The sequence below is a fragment of the Perissodus microlepis genome, chromosome 17 (assembly GCF_051167445.1).
Source record: "Perissodus microlepis isolate ML-2025 ecotype Zambia chromosome 17, ASM5116744v1, whole genome shotgun sequence".
Lineage (NCBI taxonomy): Eukaryota > Metazoa > Chordata > Actinopteri > Cichliformes > Cichlidae > Perissodus > Perissodus microlepis.
This window is the reverse complement of record NC_140477.1, coordinates 14,338,592-14,359,125: the sequence shown is the minus strand read 5'-3', so window position 1 is coordinate 14,359,125 and position 20,534 is coordinate 14,338,592. Positions and strand designations below refer to the sequence as shown.

The window sequence follows — 20,534 nt, the reverse complement described above, 5'->3', positions numbered from 1 at the left end:
AACAGCTTAGACACAGTAGTTTGTGTCATTCATCCAGCAAGCTAAGATACGCCTTGATTACTGAAGATTACTGAATGAAGCGCCTTGAGGCGACTTTTGTTGTGATTTGGCGCTATATAAATAAAATTGAATTGAATTGAATTACTGTGGCTACATCAGTCACAGCTCTCAGTTAAAAAGGAGTTTCTATTAAAAATGGTGGTAGAGCTGAAGTAAATCCAGAAATTTTAGCCTATTATTTGTGAGAATTCCCGGCTGTATTCGGAACATACAGTATGAGAAGGAGGATAAACAAGACTGACATTGACCGGGAAACTTCCAACTCAATGCGAAGAAAAGGACGCATGGCGTAGACGATCAATTTACCTTGGAAGTCTTATGTCAGAGCTGGTAGTGAGAGCACTACTGAATCGAGTCCATTCCGATAGTAAAATTTGAAAACCAGGGACAACCAGGACTTGTTTGGCTCCAACTTGGTAAGAATCAATCAATGCATCTCTAAGCAAGCTTTCTGTTTGTTTGGGGGTTTTTTGCTCTTTTTGTTTTTAGCTTAAAAACACCTCTGAAACCTATTTAAAAGACTCGTTTAGGTAGTCACACAACAGTAGTATAGGTTGCAAGTTTTACTAATGTTTACATACACTGCCACCCACTTGTGGTTGAAAGTCTGACTTGAGGGGGTGTTCCAGATGAATTGGAGTTGTAACATCTGCTTAGTAAGAGATTAAATATTAATGTATTTCTTACAATTTTGTTTTTGGGTTTTGCAAAGACCCATCTCCAAATAAAGCCTCAGGCACGCTGTCACAACATGTGATTTAAAAGTCAAAGCTTGATGGATCTGTTGGAACGCTGACTTGTTTAAGTAAGGATTTAACGAGGGGTCAAACGCTGCCTTCTATTACAGGTACTGGAGGCAGTAAAAGTTGGCACAATTATGGCCCTAAATCAGCCCTGTTAGCTGTTTTTTGTTTATGCGGGAATGTCTGTTCCAGTGGAATCGAGATTTGAGGTTGTGACGTAATAATTTTGTATGAGCTTCATGGTGTGGTGTCATTTTATCCAGCAATGTTTTTCAGCACTTAAGTAAAAAGTGATGCTAAAACCTAGTTGAGGTGTTTTTGTTGTTTTATAATGTGTGAACTGGTGCTTGAAGAGGAGTTAAAAAGGAAACTGAAGCCAACAGAATCAGCAGCATGGGAAGTATTTATACAGGTTTTCCAGAATTTTCTTGGCACTCTCAGAGCAGAGGGTTATGCCGACCTTTTGGATAATGCGCTGATGAGTGTCAGAATATCACTGAAAATGCACTTTTTACGTTCTCATCTCAACTTTTTCCCATCAAAACTGGACGGTGTCAGCGATGAGCATGGGGGATGAACAGATATTAGGCCAAATTTAATATGAGCATGATGAGCGAGACTACTGTTGATTCACCCAAAGAGAAACAGATGTGCAGTATAAGCATGAAAGCAACCTCAAACATTACTAGAGCGCTCATCTTGTTCTATTTTGAGCTAAATTGGCAAAAATGTGCTTCTCTCATATCGTCTTCTGGTTTGGTTTCTGAATAAACACATCAGACGTTGTGTTGCTATATTGACGTGTCAAAATATCAGTGATGTGTATCTCAAAAACCAGCCTTGATTCCTAATACAAGTAAATAACGTGAATTTTTATGAATGTTACCTCCAGACCAAATTGAATTACAAAGCACATTTAATCTTAAGGCCAACCCATTTTTAGCTGAAGAGAATCTGTCTGAAGTGCGCCACAGTTACCCCTTCATTTTTGGAACATGTGTTATTCTGGCAGGAAGGTAGAGCTCTAAGTGGGCCCTCAGAGACCACGTTCATGCTCCAGTCCTAGTAAGAGAGCAGCCTTTCTTCTAATCTTTCTGCCAACAGACGGCCAAAGCCGATTGCATGCTTTCTTTCCCTGAAATCAACACACACTCCAGCGGCAGCAGTGGCAATAACCATGTTCTCCTGGCCCAAAGATATTTGCTTTCCATTCACAGAAGTTGACACCAAACACTATGTGTGTTTGTGTGTATGTGCCCTATTATCAAAATTTGTCACACCTTTCAGATATTATTACAACCGTGCCGGAATGATCAGAGTGATTGTGACACGAGGAACACTCTCTCTGAAATCAATCGCCAAAGATAAAAAGATTATGACTGTATAGTGGAGAGATCTCGTTGCATTAATGTAACCTAATCTGTCCAGCAGCAGATGAAATAATCTGTGGGTTTTCATACCTCTCATGTTCACAACCATCTGCTTTAATCTGCATATAGGAACGATGGATGGGTGGATGGGTGGGTGGAGGTTTTTAGAAGGATGCATAAATGGATGAGGTACTTGGAGAGCTCTTCTGTCATTAATTACAAACCTAGCTGGCATTGACAGAAGGTGATGCTGTAGTGTGTTAAGGACTACATTACTCTGTGTTCACTGTAATCTATCTTTGCTCTGGATAGCTCGTTAAATCACTTGGTCACAGATACCTGTTTCCATGCAAGGGAGCTTTGGTTGAAAGAATGAACCAATCATTATAAGCCAGTATTGACTATATGACACCATTAAAGCTTCAGTTTGAGACTAATAATATCCACCATGGGGTAATTTTTCTCGTGGCTTGGTCATGTCTTGATGCATGCTCGATCATCCAGGTTAGGAAATCCCAGAAAGTTGATTTTGTTCATCTGGACGTCGCGTATTGAGTGGATGTATAGCATTAACTTTCCTGGACTGTTTGATCATGTTTGATGTGAAGAAAACATTTTGCAACAAGGGCTTTTGTTGGCGTATTAAACCTTTTCACTACTGCTGTCTACAGTAGGAGGCGTGTTGTTAGGCAGTAGACCAAATTTGGCAAAAATCTAAAAGAACTTGGTGAAAGCATTTGGGTTGGACCAATCTCTGACTGAGCCACCAACCTTTTGCATGGATAACTGATGGCAGCTTTAAATCCTGCAAGCCTCTTTCCACATTAGAAATAACAAGCCTGCGGGATAAGCAACAGAGCGGCTATGGCCTGTGCCACTGGTCTGTTTATGCAATTAGGTTTTTGAGACCGCCTCACCCATCATCACAACATGTCTAGATACTGTATTTAAGCTTGACTGGCTATGGAAAGTGAGACTTTGGTCAGCCATTTTGCTAATGGCTCCCTCCATAAAACACTGGCAGGCTCTCTGCAGCCTGAGTTTGCATGGGTGTTTTTTACATTAGCTGAAAAGAACTGGATACTCTTACTGCCAACAGCTTGCTCAGTGAAATCAAAGAAATATATGGCTGTCCTAAATCACTCATTACATAATGAACATGATGTAGTGAGAAGTAAATTGAAATTTTTGTACACTCAAGTGATGGATCGTGCTTTTTGCCCTACCGCTAAAATGCATGATGACACAGTGGAGGAACTGAATCAAATTCTTGATGCAAAGTCTGAATTTAAATTCAACTAAAGAGGAGTGACAACTGATTACAGAGTTGGAGGACCAGGAAGGTGAATAAAAATGTCTTGAACTTGCATTCAAGACATCAAGACAAAGGGGTACAAAGGCACTGTTTTGTCTTCCCTGTTTTGTTAATAACCCAGTTTTCAGCTGGTCTGGTTGACGGATTGAAGACTGATCCCTGGTTGGGAATCAGTGACTCAGTGGCTCTGTGCAGTCCATGAATCTATTTACATCCCTGTATTTGCATTAAGGGAAAAATCAACATGATAAACAATTATTCTAATTCTAATTTCAAAGTATAACATTGTAGTTTTGGTATTATAGTGAGTGAGTTGGTGTTGATGGTTCAGGGAGAGGCCTGTTCTCCCCATGGCCCTTAGACAATGGGACAGGTGATCGGTTTCCTCTCGGCGCATGGAAGCTGAGTTTCTAGGAATCAGAGTAATTGTGGCTTCCATGAATCTCCAGTAGTTTTTCCTTGTCACCTTTTCCACTTTAATCCAGCGATGCTATTTCAGATTAAACATACAATGACACTTTTTTTCCCTCCACTGTAACTGTTTACCATATGGAAAGTTGAATTCAAATGAACATGTGACATGTGAAGCTTGTGGCAGCATGCATATCTTTGTCAGCCTTGAGGGAAGCTGTTTAAAAAGGTGTGGATGACTGAGCCATCTGATGTAAACTCACTGTGTTGCAAAATTTTTGAACTATATATTTAAGGATACAAGCTGTGTAGGTCATGTTTCTTTCTTCCAATGCATTGCTTTGATTTATTTCTTAGTGTAACTATTTTCTGATGCCAGGTTTAGTCTTACAGAATTATTATTATTATTATTATTATTATTATTATTATTATTATTATTATTTTTATTTATTTTTTTAATTAGTTAAACTCAGTTTGGTACACAGGTATAACTTGCATAAGCTTCACACACACCACTGCAACTGTCCTCAAGAAAAGCTGGAGGGCAGTTTGTTCCCAAGGGTCGGTAAGAGTTGAAATCATACACAGATTACAGAAAATTAAAAGCTGTCATCAAACTCTGCTGATTCCAGCCAATAATTGGAGGACAGTATTTATTACTTGAAAGTGGTGCACGGGGTTTCATACCACGTTGAACACACAATACAAATTCCTGACCTCTTGGCCTGAGAGCTGCACTGCGGGTGCGATTGGCAGCCTGGGTCTAAGCCAGGCGTAAACGGACACCACAGCTCACGGAGGCTCTGTCACTCAGAGACAGCTGGTGTAATTACAGAATCTCTCTGCCATCGCATACAATGTCGACAACGCACTGACGCAAGCGTATACACGTGCACACAGAAACATTAGCTCACACACCAGCGCTCCCACGGCCAGATATCTAACGGAGAGCGCTGACCTTTGTGTTGACACTTGCTCATAGTTTAGTGAAAAGGTTGAATTAAAGAGGTGCTGCTTAAATCCTTGAAGCCCACGGCCAATATAATTAATTCTAATTAGATTAGCATTTAGCTGCCTTAGAAAAAAAATGGAGTGGGAGAGAAGACCTGCCGTTTTTATGCGATAATGCAGTCTTGGATAAGGGCCCTTTTAAAAAGTGCTGTGCAATTATGTGGGTTTGTGTAAGGGACAAAGTTACTGCCTCATACACCAGAGCGGGGGAGTTGAGCTGCAGTATGCTGAAAAAGTCTTTAATACTGTAGTGTATAACTTTATAGTGGGTTTATCTGATGTAACATACATTAAGCCACTGCTGGAGTACACTCGTATTCATCATGTAGGCACCATGTCCTTTATGCTGTAGTCATGCTGAAATGGCTAATGCTAGTAGCTCTGTCTTGAAGAACTTAAAACTTGATTAGCCATATGTAAGATAAGCAGCCAGACAAAATACTGTAAGAATGAAATATTCTGATCTTTATTTAGGATTTCTTTCTTAAGGATATTATTATTGATTTCCGTGCCCTCTATATTGATGGTTATTTACACTTTTATTTATCTTATGTAGTATCTCAAGAAAACATCAGAACCACATTTTATTACGAAAAGAACAAAAACATATTATTTGGGTGATGTTTTATTACTGTGTAGTTTCCTCTTCTTTTAACGAGATCCATCAATGTCTATATTATGCAATGTAACAAACAATTTCACAGTTACAGCTATGTCAGTCTTAGCTAATGTTGTATAAAGGAGTTAATGGTAATACTATTAGCAAGGCGCTAATAGCCTGTATTTGTATTTAATAGCCTCACTATTAGCTCCTTGCCATAGCATATGCTTGGCTTGGCTAACTATTAGCTGTATTTATGCCAAACAATTTAACTGTTACTCATGTTTTATACAGTTTTTATTATAATTTTAACTAGTTGCTGTAATTAAACTCTTCTTTTGTTTATTGACAGTTCTGTTTATCTATACTATTGGATCATAACTTAAAACTATGAGCTATACATTTTACAAGTGAGTAATGCTAATCCATTAGCTTTAGTTAACTTTTAAGCTCAAACCTATTCAAGTCCACTTAGTACTTTAGCTTGACTATTACAATAGATCTTTCCACATTCTACTTTTTTCTGCTACATATGTTTCTCCAATAGCGTGTATAAAGTATGATTATAAGCTTGTAATATTAGTGAGATTTTATCTGAGGCTTGTAAATTTAGCTTATTTCACTTATCACTGTAAATTGCAGGCATAATAGCAGTAACTAAAAGACTAAAGGGCTTGCCCAGTAGTCACTATTAACATGCTTTTCTCAAGTGTTACTTTTAGCAGCTAATGTATTTTATTTAATCTTGTGGTCAGGTCATTACCCCACCCTCATCTAGTCTCTCTGGGACGGGGAAAAGAGACTCATTTCCTCTCTTCCGATTGTCATTGAGACAAGAACCAGAAACTGCCTTAAACAGCACGGTGAGCCTAACAAAACCAAATTTAGAAATGTGGACTTGTGGGTTAGGAGCTGGGATGACCACTATTGCTTCTGTTGATTCAAGCCTTTGATGGTGATTCCTCTCTCTCTAAATGCAGGATGTATTGACTTTTGTGGTTCTTTTGGATGGTGGAAAAAGGTGTATCTCCTGGAGTCCATGTTGGCACAGCACTGTGAAACTGCAGCCAGTAGTGGTTGTATACTTAACAGAGCTTTTCAGGATTCTTTTTGTCACTGCCATCACTGTGCGATAGTGAAAGGGCCTGACTGTTCCTTTGTGCTGCTTGGCACTGACTAATGCTGCTTTAATTATTGGCTGCATTTTGCATCATTTTGCTCTTTCTATTTTTCCCACACTCACTCCCCTCCTCCCGCTGCCAGCTTTTGTCCGGCTATAATGGCTTTAGCCAGTGTGCAGCTGTGCAGCTCGATTTTTGCCTGCGTCTCCAGCTGCATTTAGCTGACCCAGTAATGGAAGGGTTGTGTGGGGGAAAGGCCGGAGGCAGAAGGACTGCAGAGCTGTGGCTTAAAACAAGCTTCCTCAGACAAACGGTGTGGATTTCCTGTGGAGAGTGGCTTTTGAGGAATAATACAAAAAATGCCCTCAGTGTGAAGAAAAGGAGACATGAAATAAGGCCAGAGTGCAGCAGCATTAGCTGCAGACAACAGTAAACCTCTGCTGCTGAGCTGTATGCCTTGAGCGTATCCCAGCTCTGTTTTTAAAGTGACCCCCGAGTGACTTTGGATGTGATGTGGTACTTTGTCAAGATGGCATCATAACCTGAGAAGCTTGTCCCTTAGGCTTTCAGGGCTTGTCCTTGCTGCCCAGCACTTCTCCTTTCAAGTCATAATATAGACTCTAAAAGAAGATGCAGTCTTATTCACCAATGACAACACAACAAGGTCACTGCTGACAGACCTCATCTCTGCTTGTCCTTCATAATCTGTGTGATTGACAAGGACAGGCTGAGGGATTTAAAAGTAAAGTTTAATTCAGTATGACAAAAATAAACCAAGAGAATATGCTGGGTGCCTGAGGAAAAAGAACTATCTATAGACCCTTCATCCATGTTGAGATCCTGAATCTCTAGTGTTACCCAGAAATTTAGGTGATTAAAAAGTTCAGACTGTGCTTATTTATTTCATGTTTTAAAATTTGAGGTTATGCACTTGAAGGTCAGCTCCTTGGACATCTGTTGTATTGAAGTCTCATACTGACTGCATGTCAAACCTGGAGACGGTATAAAAGTTGTAGCCACCGTGATCTCAGTCATTGGGTTTGGCTGCATTTTGGTTGGTGCAACATGATTTTGCACCAGTCTTTGAACATGCTTTTTAACGCTGCAAAATCTGAGATTGTAACATGAGAATCTATGGAGGTTGACTTGGGCAAACCTCTTCCAGTGTGTCAGAAATGTGACCCTTCACCTTGAAAGGTGAGCAAACAGGGCTGGTGGTGGGACAAATTGGATGGAGTCGTAATCACCAGTGATCGACATGAAGGTTTGTGGTCCATCATAGATGGACACATGCAATTGGCCAGAATGGTGCTCCTACAAAGTAAACTAAACTTAGTAGGGATGCTGGAAGGGGGCCTGAGGTACACGAAGAGATCACCTTGAAGGCGATAGATGCAAAATTAAAATTGTAAATGGGTTTTTTTTCTTTCAAAATGAGCCGTCCCTGAACTTCATGATCTCACCATATGAGTTCTTGTTAACGTGAGGCGGTGCCTAAACTCCTTTAGATATAGTTTACCTCCTGTGTGTGTGTGTGTGTGTGTGTGTGTGTGTGATTTTAAAATCAAGTGTCTTTAATTGCTACTAGTTATCTCAATGAACCAAAATTCAATTTATAAACTTTCAGCAAATACTTGGGATGTATGCATTCTATACTTCTTGTAGTCATCTTGTAAATGCATAATTCTGAACTAAAGGCCTGTAAGGAGAATAATGGACAGTTTCGCCCCACTTTCCATGTTGGCTTGTAGAGGGACACCTTCAGCTTAACTGACAGGCATTGAGAGAAGCAGGAGGTGGAGTTGTGTAACCTTGTGTGTTTCACAAGCATTCAGTCTCATGAATTTGATTCATGCATGGCCGTTCCAACACTCTTTCAGCTGCAGGAACATTTCCATTGTCAGGCGTTAATCTGTAGTGACTTTCAGCCCATGTGCTCTTGTCCTCTTGTCCACAGGGAATCTATGTGAAGAACAAGGCTGAAATGTCTGGGGCCTCAGCAGAGGACCTTGACTGTGACCTCTTTTTGTTGTCATCTGTGTGTACAGAGTGGTAGATCTGGAGATACTGCCGTGTCTGAAAGTTGAAGATGGGGAATATCGAATTAAAATAATGGGACAAAATTGGGATTAAACATAGATGTCAGTAGGAGCCCCGCCGTTTAGTTCCTGGAACACATTTTTTTGTTTTTCTAGTGCAGACATGTAGAAACCCAAACTGAATGCACACACCCATCTTTTTCCTCGTGTTTGTGTGGAAAGGGAATTTTAAAATTGCATGCACAGACGGCAGAATGGAGGGAAAGCAAGTAAATACAAGATTGTTTTTGTTGTCTGGGCAGACATGCTGGGAATCTGCAGCACAGGAGAGAGGATGAACGAAGCAAAGAGAAGGAGCGTAGCTTCATCTTGTGTACAATCACAGCTCTGCTGTATCACTGAAGGTGCTGATCAAGCATCAGTCTTGGCTAAATGTTGTGCCTATTGTTGCCAAGTGAAAATTTTACAAGTCAAGTCCTGCGTTTTTATTGGCTGCTGCCAAAAAGTTGGATGAGACTGGGCACGCTACCACTGCCACCCTCCCTCTGTGACTGGTTGGTGTGGGGTGGGGATGGGGCGGTGACACCAACCAGAGACAGGTAGCTGTCATCTAGTCTTTAAGAGGCGTGTGATTTATCAATGCTTAGTTGGCGTGGTTGCACACAAATGCTGGCAGTGTGCTGGTGAGCTTTTAGCCCACACATCAACACAGTGCTTTGATCAGATGGACTCATGGCACAGCCTCCCTCACTGAGTCACAAACGCAGCATATCTGCGGCCATGTGACTTCTCAGGTTGCATTCAGTTATAGTCGTCTATTGTCTACAGGAAATAAGGGCAAAGTCCAACAGAGTCAGTGTTAGTGTTACAACACAGGTGTCAAATAAAACTAAAAACTGCCATAAAACCCAGTTATGTGATTTATTGCATGTGGAATACGCATAATGTCAGATAGTTAAAGATGAGCTTTAGCATTTAATTTTTTTTTTTTTATAGCTTTAAACCAAACTTGTTTGCTGGGATTGAAGGTTGCAGCTCACTTTGTCATTACTGAAATCATACCATTCACTTCAATATACCAGCAGTCTTGTACATTTAATATATGTGAGTCTTTTCAGCCTCCAAGGTCCTGGCGTAATGGAATTTCTCATGCACTTGCTCACTTCAAGTGCGTCGCCTGCTTTAGTTTTGTTCTGCATCATCATAACTAAAACTATACATTTGTTAGTTGAGGCCCAACGTTTTTGTCTTCACCTTGAAGCAAACCCAGGCAAACAATGGTCAACCATGGATGATCTGACATCGTCGTGTTGGTGTTGTTCCCAGATCATGAAAATGTAGTTCCAGGTTTAACATTGCAAGTGACCAATCGCATTGTTGTGACGTTATTCTTTTGCGCGCCAAGCCATTCCTGCATTTATGAAATTCCAATATTGCAAGGACAATATTAATTCTGCTTACCGTTTATTAAAGGGTTAGGGTCAGGGTCCGTTGATCGGCGGACAGAGGCGGTTTCTCGCAGCTTAAATACAGTTTTTTGTTTTACGGCGTTTTTTTTCCCGAAGTCGCAAAAGTATGACGTCACAACATTCTGATTGGTCACTTGCAATGTTGATCCTGGAATAACATTTAGTATGATGATCTGGGAACAACACCAACACGACGATATCAGATCGTGCGGTCAACCATAGTGATTGTTGAGTCTGTGTTTCCACAGGCCCCGCTAGTTTAGTTTATTCCTCATGAAGAACACAAGACAAAACAGAACATCTTCAACCGGTCTTTAACTCGCTAACGAGGGAAGCCTTGGTCAGAACCAGGCGGTGGAGCTTGATGCTCATCACCTGTCTCTAGCCCAAATCCTTCAAAGAGCAGGTCTCCTCGCAGCAACACAATTGACATGACAGTTACAATACACATCACAGCACAAGCACCTCCCACTGTAAAACCCCCCAATGGTTCTAATACAAGGCTGTGTGTGTGTGTGTGTGTGTGTGTGTGTGTTTGAGTGAGTGTGTGAGAATGTGTGCGTGACTTCCTGATCACAACATCCTTGGTCATAAGAGGGTAATCTCCCCCCATTGTTGCCATGATGCCAGGTCTCTCTTGGAAATGAGATTTTTAATCTCAATGAGATTTTTTACCTGGATAAATAAAGGACTAAAAAAAAAGAAAAAAAGAAAAACACCCAATATGTGGTTCAATTCCTGTATTGGTTCACCATACACAACACAGGTGAAGCCATAAAAGGGCAGGAAGTTTACCAAACAACAAACAGAATCTTCACAAGGGATGTGTCTGTGATAAAACACTACAGCCTCCCCCACAACCTCGAGAGGCTGGGGAGGGGGACAAAGGAATGCCTTTGATCCTGTAGTTTGAACCAAGACTTTACAAATTTAAAAAACACAATGACAACATTCAACATTTTGACTTAACAGTCATGTATGTGGAAGCCTGTGTTTATATTCAGACACTGATTGTCACTAATGCCTTCCCTGTTTTAGGTTTGGTTTTCCGAGATCAAAGCGGTGACATATAAATAACCGCAGCTGGGAGTAATAGTCTAATTTTGATTCTAGCAATCCTCACTGTAATTGGTTTACAATCATAAAAAGCTATTTATATTATGCAATATATTTGCATGTCCTCAGTTACGTATTATATATCCAAATCTGAACACAGCACAGCAGTAGAGTAACATGAAAGCATTCTTCCCTACTTTGTTTCTAAACTAAGTTTGGTTTTAATTTGGATGCATGGATAAAAGGAGTTTTGGGAATTTTTAGCAGACAGTTTGAATGTTTAGTCTGAAGTGCTTGAGCAGAAGGCAGCTGGAATTTCTTTTAGGTTCTTGAAGATGCTTTTCCTGTCATCCAAAAGGCTGCTTCAGTTCCAACTGTTGAAGGAGACTCTGATATTTAACCTCTAATAGGGTTGTCACCTTGTAGATGGTCCTGAGAGTCACTGACCAACTCTCCCGTGTCATGGGAGTCATTAAGCACATGAGTCAAGGTATAAGTGGAGGTTGAATCACCTGGGAATAGATCTCTAGACTGCATCATAGGTGGCTGTTCATAGCCTCTGTTCACTGATAGTCCCTTCAAGACAGATACAGAGTCTAAACTGATATTTTCTCTTTTTTTTTTTTTTTTTCCTCTATCAAACTGAATTTGAGTGAGTTGAACCTTAGTAGAATAATTGAAACTTTGATGTTTGTTTGTTTTTTTAAAGTAGTTTGCTTCTAAAATGCCTCATCTGTTAATCAAATATTAAGCTGCTTTTTCATGTCAGTGGTATTCAAAGAGTCCATCTATGACCAAATTATATTGTTTACTATATTTTGTATAAGTAAAAATAATTTCTGATTTGTTGCTTTTTACATTTATGAATAAATTATAAAGGTTATTGTGGTTAGCGGTGATCAGTTGCTGCTTAAAATCTTGCTGAACCCTTGCTGGTGGACCTGACACACTCGTACCCACGCGCACACATGCAGCTGATGTCACACTGCCCCGAGCATCACCCTCCCTCCCCCTCATGGTATAAATATTCATAAAGTTTGCAGACTAGTTACATGCTTCTTCTCTGAAGGTCAAAACAGAGACGTGCCACCACTGATGCATATTTTTCAATTTATTGAAATGCTTGTTTTCATTTCCAGATACATGAGACTAAATCTGTCAAAGCCTGGACATTTATGCGTAACTGTGCACTTGTTGCATTAGTGCGATTCACAGTTCATATTTAGCTTCTTGCTGCATGCTTCATTGCTTAAACTGACACCAGCTTTAGAGACACTGATACAGTATTTAAAGTTTGAGTTTGCCTATCCTCATTCTTATCCTCCCGCTCGCTCTGCAGGACTTGTGTGAAGGCCGGGACCTCGACGGGTTAGGAGACCAAGCAACAGACGCACAAACCAGACTGACAGACATCTGCGGTGGCGCAACGGGTAGCAGCATGGCGTCCGTAGTGGAATACTACGCTGGCAAGAATGTGCTGATCACGGGAGCCACGGGCTTCATGGGAAAAGTGCTGGTGGAGAAGCTGCTGAGGTCCTGCCCTGAGGTCAAAGCCCTTTACATCCTGGTCAGACCCAAAGCTGGGCAGTCCATGCAGCAGAGGGTCAGCGACATGATGAAGTGCAAGGTACGAGCTACAAGTGCATAATGTTCTGACCGAATGGGCACATATGATCTGATCTTTTACCACACATAGTATAGTAGAACTTTGGAAAGCTTTGCCACGGTTCACTGTATGTATGTATGACAAGTTCAGTAAATAACATGCTTAAAAGGTGTAGGATGAGAACTAAACAAAAGGCTAAATCAATATTATTTATGTATTTATTTTAAAGTACGAATGAAAATACATGCGCACACTGTTTTTTGTTTTTTTTTTGTTTGTTTTGTTTTGTTTTTTGTGGAGATATTTGGCAACTCTGTTGCTCTTGGAGAACCCGGCACATTTCTTCTGTGGATTTATTCTCTCTTAATGTCGTCTGTCTCTTCATATCATCTCAAATTGAATCCATGATGTAGAGATTAGGGCCCTATCGGCGGCCAAACCATCTGTTGTGGGACTTCTTGTTCTTCCTGTGACTAAAGATAGAAAAAAACCCATTAAATTCAAATGTTTTTATTAAGCACCAATTTTAAGCCGTAGTTGTCTCCGGGCAGTTTAAGGTAAAGATTATAGAGAAAAACCTTATGATCCACTGATCCGTTATGAGCAGAAACACCTTGTATTGCTGATATTTCAATACACTGGACATATTTTTTGAACCCATGCATTTCTTTGAAGGCTTTAAAAGCTTTAAAATGAATGAAATTGATGAGGAAAGGCAGCAGTCACTTTTTAAAAGTTCTTCTGTGAAGCCATTAATTAAACCATGTGGCATTTAGTGTATATACACATTTGATACCGCTTATTCATATTGCCAGCTGTAAGCATGTTTGCAGAGCGATAGAAATTTGCCTTTGAATTATAACACCAGCTTGTGTTGCCATGGCGAAATAAGCTTAACGACATGAGAAATCCAGCCCCTGGTCTCCAGGGTCCAGTAGTTCATCTGTGAGCTTCCGAAGAGGCACCGAGAGAATATATGGGGTCCGATCAAAAATACCAAAACGCTAATGAAATGGATGTTATTTAATTGAAAATACAGACGGCTTAAAGGGGAAACAAGAGGATAGTTAATCTATGAGAGGATCTGGAGGTTTGGTATTACTGAGATAGGTTGGAGTCTTGTTTATCCTCTGGTTTAAAAAAACATTTTTATTCTTATGATCATGCTCTCTTCCAGGATAACAAGGATGGGATGCTATTTGGTATAGTGTAATTTCTCTCCAATAGAGTTTGGGGATAAATGCAATATTCAGGGTCTTTCCTACATATGAAACGGTGTGGTGACTCCCAAAAAGATATTGTCTTGCTCTAAAGGAACAGCACATGAGTTGTTTACTCAAATATGAAATGCATTTTCTTTATTAAACAGCCAGAAATAGAAGAAAAAAGGTCAAACAAACTTTCGGCGTTTTCCAAAAAATACCAACTGGCGTGGAAGCCCTGTAAGACGTGATTGGTTACAGGAGTGGCTAATGCCAGATTGGATTCTGTCCATTATCACTGACAGAAAAAGGGGGGAGGGGGTCCAGTTCATTATTCACCCCTGTGTATCTGGTGTGCTTTGAGAAGTAGGAGAATATGAGTGCACTGGATGTTTAATAAAGTCGGGAGGCTTTGGGGCAAAGGATGTCCTAAGGACAAAAAGATCAGAGAGAAAAGCTGCGGGTTGAGAGGAAATGGGTGAACGAGAGAGGTGAGGATGAGCTCCAAATATGTGGCGTCAGCTGTATCAGCAGCAAAGCATGACTCAACAAAAACCTCCAAACTGTTTTCGACTTAATGAGGACCAAAGGATTGACGCTGGCTGTGCGTCGATGTGCTCGCTCGCAGGCGATTCGTGCTCCGGCCTCTGCTCTCTGTGTACCATCAGCCTCAAACTGTCAGTACACCTAAGAAAACCTCCTCTGTATCACTCCTCCTTCCTGTGATAGCATCTATTTTTACTGCTCTCATTGAACCTTGCTGCTGCATTCATTATTCTCACAGCTGCTGTGATGGCAGCGGAGCAGCAGTTTGAGAATGCGTACCTTAACGTAGCACAACACTTACTTTTTTTCTTTTTTTTTTGGGGGGGGGGGTGTATTAGTTTTTTTTTTTTTTGCTTTTATTTCTCCCTCCTCTTGTCAAGGTGACGGCGATGCCTCCGCTTCAGAGAATGCCTCTCACCATGTAATTAGTTTACTCTGACACAACAGCGCTGTAAAAGTGCCAGTTATAACACCCTGTAATTTAGGCTCAGCAGAAATGGCGAGAGTGGGTGACAAGAAGAGGAGTTTCACATGCACGGCCCTCCTCTGCTGTGGCTTTCAGGGGAGAAAAGTAATCGTTGACGATCAAACGGTTTATTTGTCGATGCTTCAGCAACAGAGCGCCATAATTTGTATACTTAGGGTTATGTTAACTTGGTTTAATGCTGCAAGTCTAGAAAGCCTAAACCTGTAAGAAGTCTAAGGGTTTTGGATTAAAGAACACTTTTAAGTTATACACTATACATACAAGTTACTAAATGAACAATGATTATGCACTAAATAAATCAAATAAAACAAAGTAAATAACACGGTGTTTGTGTAATAAAAGCCGGGGTGCTCAACGCAAACAATGGGGAAACTGTAGGAGCACTAAGCACTGACTGACAAGTCCATTTTTAGGGTTGCACGTGTCTTAGCTATTGTTTTGAAGCCACTACATTAAACTAACTCAAGCGTTCTAAATTTGGCCTCTGTGAAAGTAAAATCATTTGAGATGGCATCAGACAGCTTCTGGGTTTGAAAAGTAAGGCCATTGTTCTTAGTGCCCATCGGGGGCAGTATCTGTGGTCTTACTGAAGTCTGTCGGAACATGACCCGTGGTTCTGGCTCTCTTCGGGTCATATTAAAGAAAAAATGAAATCCATTTTGTACATTTTGCTTATTCCAAGTTTCTCTGGGGAGGATTATTAGGACATGCGCTGTTAATTGTTTTGCAGTCGCAGATCCATGCCTCTCTTGTTAGCAAGATGGCAACAGCAGAAACATTCAGCTTGAGGCTTCACAAACCAAACACACTTCATCTGACATCTATACACTGCTTTTGGTTAGTTACTGTGGGTTTGCTCAGACCCCTAAAGGTCATTTACTCCAGTTTACTGCAGAAGAAGTCGCTTCAGCAGTTGGGAGCAGTCTGACTCAGTCAGTTGCCAATTATGGTTATCAATCATTGCCTGCCTTTTTATGGCATCAGTTAGCTATTTTAATTCAAAATTACCAGGAAAAAGGAATTTGAATATTTATAACAACTACATAAATGACAGAAGCCATCTTTAAGGAAATTTATCTAATTTAGACTTTGGCTTTTTTTTCTTCCCACATCTGTGTTTTGGGAAGCGGTCCAGTCGTCCACCTTTTGTATAAATGTTTTTTTTCTTTTTTCTTTAATGAAATCTGTCAGTCATCATAATGTGCCAGTTTGATTCTTTACTGCTGCCAAATTAGCTGAATGCGAGTTTCCAAGACAATTTCAGCCTAATGAGGATTCATTAAACTGGATTAGTTAAGCCTTGAATGAAGAACAAGTCCTGGAGGAGTCACTGGGAAACCCCACAAAGCCACACTAGCAGATCTGTGTCACACAGCAGCACCATGCAGGCAAATGAAAAAATAAAAAAAATCAATAAAAGGAAATATAATGTTGTAAATTGTTTGTGTACAATCTGATTTTTTTTTCATTATTATAACACATCTCCCACTTGTGTTTGCAGTATTTCCCCTGCCATCAGGTTTTTCATTGGTTTTGGCATCCATCTATTAGTGTCTGCTATCAGGTCACTGCTTGATGCTCTGCCAACCTCAGGCTCGCTCATGCTCAGTCTGCATTCAGAAGTGATGTCATTAAGTTTCCATGACCAAGCTTCAACTACTAATTGGTATTCATGCAAGTCCTCGGGTCAGTATTATTCTGTTCAGAATCGGGATAATTCATGAAGGCGAACCGCTTCGTCTCTCAAGTAGCCTCTCTTCTCCTCCTTCAAACCAGGCCAGTATCTTTTCTTACCACCTGTTGCTAGGTAACGGCCAAGAGATCTGTCCCATTGTGTTTTTCAAAGGATGCAATCAGATGAGCTGCCCCGAGCAGGAAAAGGACAAACCGATAGGAATCTCATTGTTTCTGTGCTTCTCCGCTACTCCGACTCTTGACATTTAAGCTCTGTCTCTCTCTGTTTCTGTCTGCGCTGAGGCTTCTTTGATTCACTGAAAACGTTTGGATGACTGCAGCTCTTTCTGCGGTACCGGGTGCCGAATGGCATGTCAGGCACTTGATAAGTAGGCCTTTGGGTACAAAAAAGCCTCTCTCCTGCTCTGTGGCATGCTTTTCCCACCCACTAGCAGGCTGTTGAAGCCTAGTCATAGTGTTTGAGGCTTTACAGCACACTGCAGAACCAGCTCTGTAACTGAAGGATGTGCTGGGCTGTCAGCTGAAGAGGTGGAAAGTGGAATGCTTGCGGTAGGAACTGGGGTCTTCTGGAATTTAGCCGACAAGGCAGGATCCTGTAACGGCGGGGGGGGGGGGGGGGGGGCTCTGTAGTCCTGCTGGAGAGGCTGTTCACTGATCAGTGTGGCAGCTGGAGCACAGATGGCTCTAAATGATCATAAACGTTCTGCCTGCATTAGGTTCATCTGGAGGCACTTCAGGAAAGAGGTGGGATGTTTAGAGACGTTGCAATTACTGCAGGCTGACTTGCGTCATTGTGGAGCTGCCCAGACTTGAACATAAAGAGAGCTATTAGTATGAACGTAGTGCATCACTGGTTGATGTATGATAAGATGCCTGAAATACCTCCGCTTAAGACACGTCATGGAAATGGTCACGCCCGAGTATGCGTGGAGCGAAAAAAGTATTCGAGTATTAACACGTGCTTACGGATATGATCCATTATAGATGCCAGCATAAAGATTATCATTGTCTGTGATGCCAAAGTACTGAGCTCTGTGAAACACAAGTAACAAAAGTGTAACACTATTTAGTTTTTTACAAATTAAATGTCAATGTGAAAACAGCCCTGATTTGTCCTCATGATTATGGATGGGGTCCTCTCCCTTCTGTGGTTTTCAGTCGTTTACCCATTATTACACTCTGATCTAATATAACTGCATTGTTGTATTGATTTCCTCTTGTTTGCATCCACAGCCAGGTGATCTTTCCAGCAGTATAAATATTCAAGTTTCATTGATTGCTGCTGTCCCTGACGGGCAACTCTGGGCTTCACTTGTGGAGCTGGGCATGAAATTCGTGCCAGCTGCCAGCAGACCTGAAGCATCTATCTATCGCTCCCCGGGGGAACGTCAGCCTGTTCTTATCCTGTTTCCCAATGTTAATTCCTGATTTAGTGCTTATTAGCTAAATCCTTCACTTAATGTGTGCCAGTGTGCATTGCAGTGTGTTTAAGGTGTGTTGAGGTGTGTATGTTTAAACAGCAATCTAAGGATGAAGGTGCGTGCAGTGACTTGGCATTTGCTGCACATGATATGGCAGCTAGTCTGGCCTTCAGCATGCCATTTGTTCCTCTGTGGTTGTTTGTCATGCAATAGCATGAATTAGGCAAACAGAATGAGGTGACCTAAAGCTCTAACACTCCTCCCTCGAGAGAGAATGAAAAGGATTGCATGTAGTTAGGCCACTAATTAAGTCAAGTTTATGAAACAGACCAGCATAATAAAGGTTGCTGGTGAAGCCGTTTGGGAAGAGGGGATTTTCATCCGGAGATTGTTTCAGCCCTGCTCAGTGTTCCACAGATGTATGTGGAGGGAGACTACCTGACTACCTGAAACGCCATGTTTCTGTGAAGCTGAAAGTGGTGAAAACTGCAGTCCCTGGAGGTGCCACATGTGGCTGCTTCCAGACGTCTTCAGTTTCCTGTTCCTATGTCAGCTGATTGTTGGCTTAAGGCTTAAAGTTAGTGGGTGTATTCTCTCAGGTGTCCCAACACCGGCTGCACCATTAGTCCCTGAACCATACCTCAAGTCTCTGTTTGTAGTGTTGATGTCTTTTGGAGTATTTTTAATAGAATTAATTAGTTAAAATGTTAATGTGTTTGATGCAAACATCCAGTTAGTTTGTGCTTCAGTTTTGATGAATGAAATTCAGGTATTTTATTAGGCTGTTATACAGCTGGTATCTGTGTCTGTTAGCCAACTTTTATGTCTGTCTGAGATAAGGCTGTGCGATATGACCAAAATCTTATATCCCGATTTAAGACATCTATCGTCCGATAACGATATAAATCACAAAAATTTTACATTTTCTGAAAATTCTGTGAATCTCGGGCAGCTCGACTTGCGTGAAGTGTTTCCAGCTGGGCGTTGTGTAGCTGGAGTCGAGTGTTTTAACCGATGCATGAAACTATACATTTTTAGACATAAGTTGTAACGGCAGCCGTTCTCTTTGTGAGTATTTATTACACGGCGTGCTGCGGGGAAAAGCCTGTTCTAAGGTTTGAGTCTAAGGTTTATTTTTTAGCACCTGACGGCTCTTTTTTTTTTTTTTTTTTTACTTCTCATCCGTAAATACTCTGCATACTCTTTCACGTGATTCGGTTTATTTTGAAAAGTCTCTCTTGAGCTTTATTCTGAAAGGTTTATATGGAAAATAAACAAGCGGACACGAGATGGTTTTATCGCCATTGTTGTAAAGGACAACGCATAAAAACAGGTGCTTGTCCGTCCATAGTGTGGTTATATTAAATATAAGAGAAAGAGAGAACTTTAAGAAATTAATATAGCCACTACAGTGACCATCAAAACGGTGAAAAAATATTGCCGTGAACAGTTTATTTTGCCACACCACGAAACAAACGATAGTGTAAAATGAAACCGTAGACAGTTTTTATATCGTCATCCGATATATATCGTTATATCAAACAGCCCTAGTCTGAGAATGTGTTTTATGTTCTGTATCTCATCCTTGAAAGAAAAATAACCCTGAAGTATTTAAAGAATCAAATCATGAATCAAGGCTTTTTAATATTGTATGAACAGCTGGAGGCAAGTGAAGTCAACAAATGGGGCTTAACTAAAGAACGAAAACACATGGTTTCAGATTTGGTCGGATCGAGATGAATGCAATCCTGTTTTCTGTCATTAAAGGGGCAGAGAGGGTCACACCCCGCAGCGGTTTTGTCCTCGGAAACATCCTCAGATCAGTGTGAAAGGACCTAGTTTCTGACGATGATATTTTAATAGTAGACGGAAATAATATACACAGTTGTTGGCGATCCACATTATTCAAAAAGAATGTCTTCAAACGAAATATTTAACGTCACTTTATTGTTTGTAAGAGATTCGGCCCACTTTTCTTTCAGAACTGCCCTTCATAGTCATGTCACAGATTCAACAAGGTGCTGGAAGTCTTCCTCAGATTCTGGTCCATGTTGACATGATAGCATCACACAGCTGCAGCAGATTTGTGTTCGATTTGTGGTCTCCCATTGCACCATCACATCCCAAAGGTGATCTACAGGATTGAGATCTGCTGGCTGTCGAGGCCATTTGAGAGCCGTGAACTAATGGTAATGTTCAGGATTTGAGCTTTGGCATGATGGTGATGCCCAGTGGTCCCCAGGTAGTGGGTAAAGCAAGCTGACGGGAGTGGTGCTTGGGTTATTTATCACTGTGGTTATCTGTTCTCCTTTGTTTCCCATTCTGATGCTTCAGCAGGTCGACTTGACCGTGTCTGCATGCCTAAATGCACTGAGTTTCTG

General features: G+C 41.0%; 1 protein-coding gene across 6 annotated transcripts in view; it reads left to right on the top strand.

The window, feature by feature from the left end:
• Positions 1-20,534, top strand: part of LOC146369383 (fatty acyl-CoA reductase 1) — a 58,764-nt gene that overhangs the window by 10,493 nt on the left and 27,737 nt on the right. For 5 of the 6 annotated variants that reach the window (XR_014797332.1, XM_084910003.1, XM_084910004.1 and 2 more), the window contains exon 2: positions 12,536-12,823. Coding sequence is in view for 5 of the 6 variants with exons in the window: in XM_084910003.1 (XP_084766129.1) it covers positions 12,536-12,823 (288 nt within the window). In the remaining variant the exon portion in view is untranslated. Of the gene's footprint in view, positions 1-12,535; positions 12,824-16,576; positions 17,282-20,534 lie in introns of those variants that run through there. The other variant, XM_084910007.1, reaches the window with a different exon arrangement.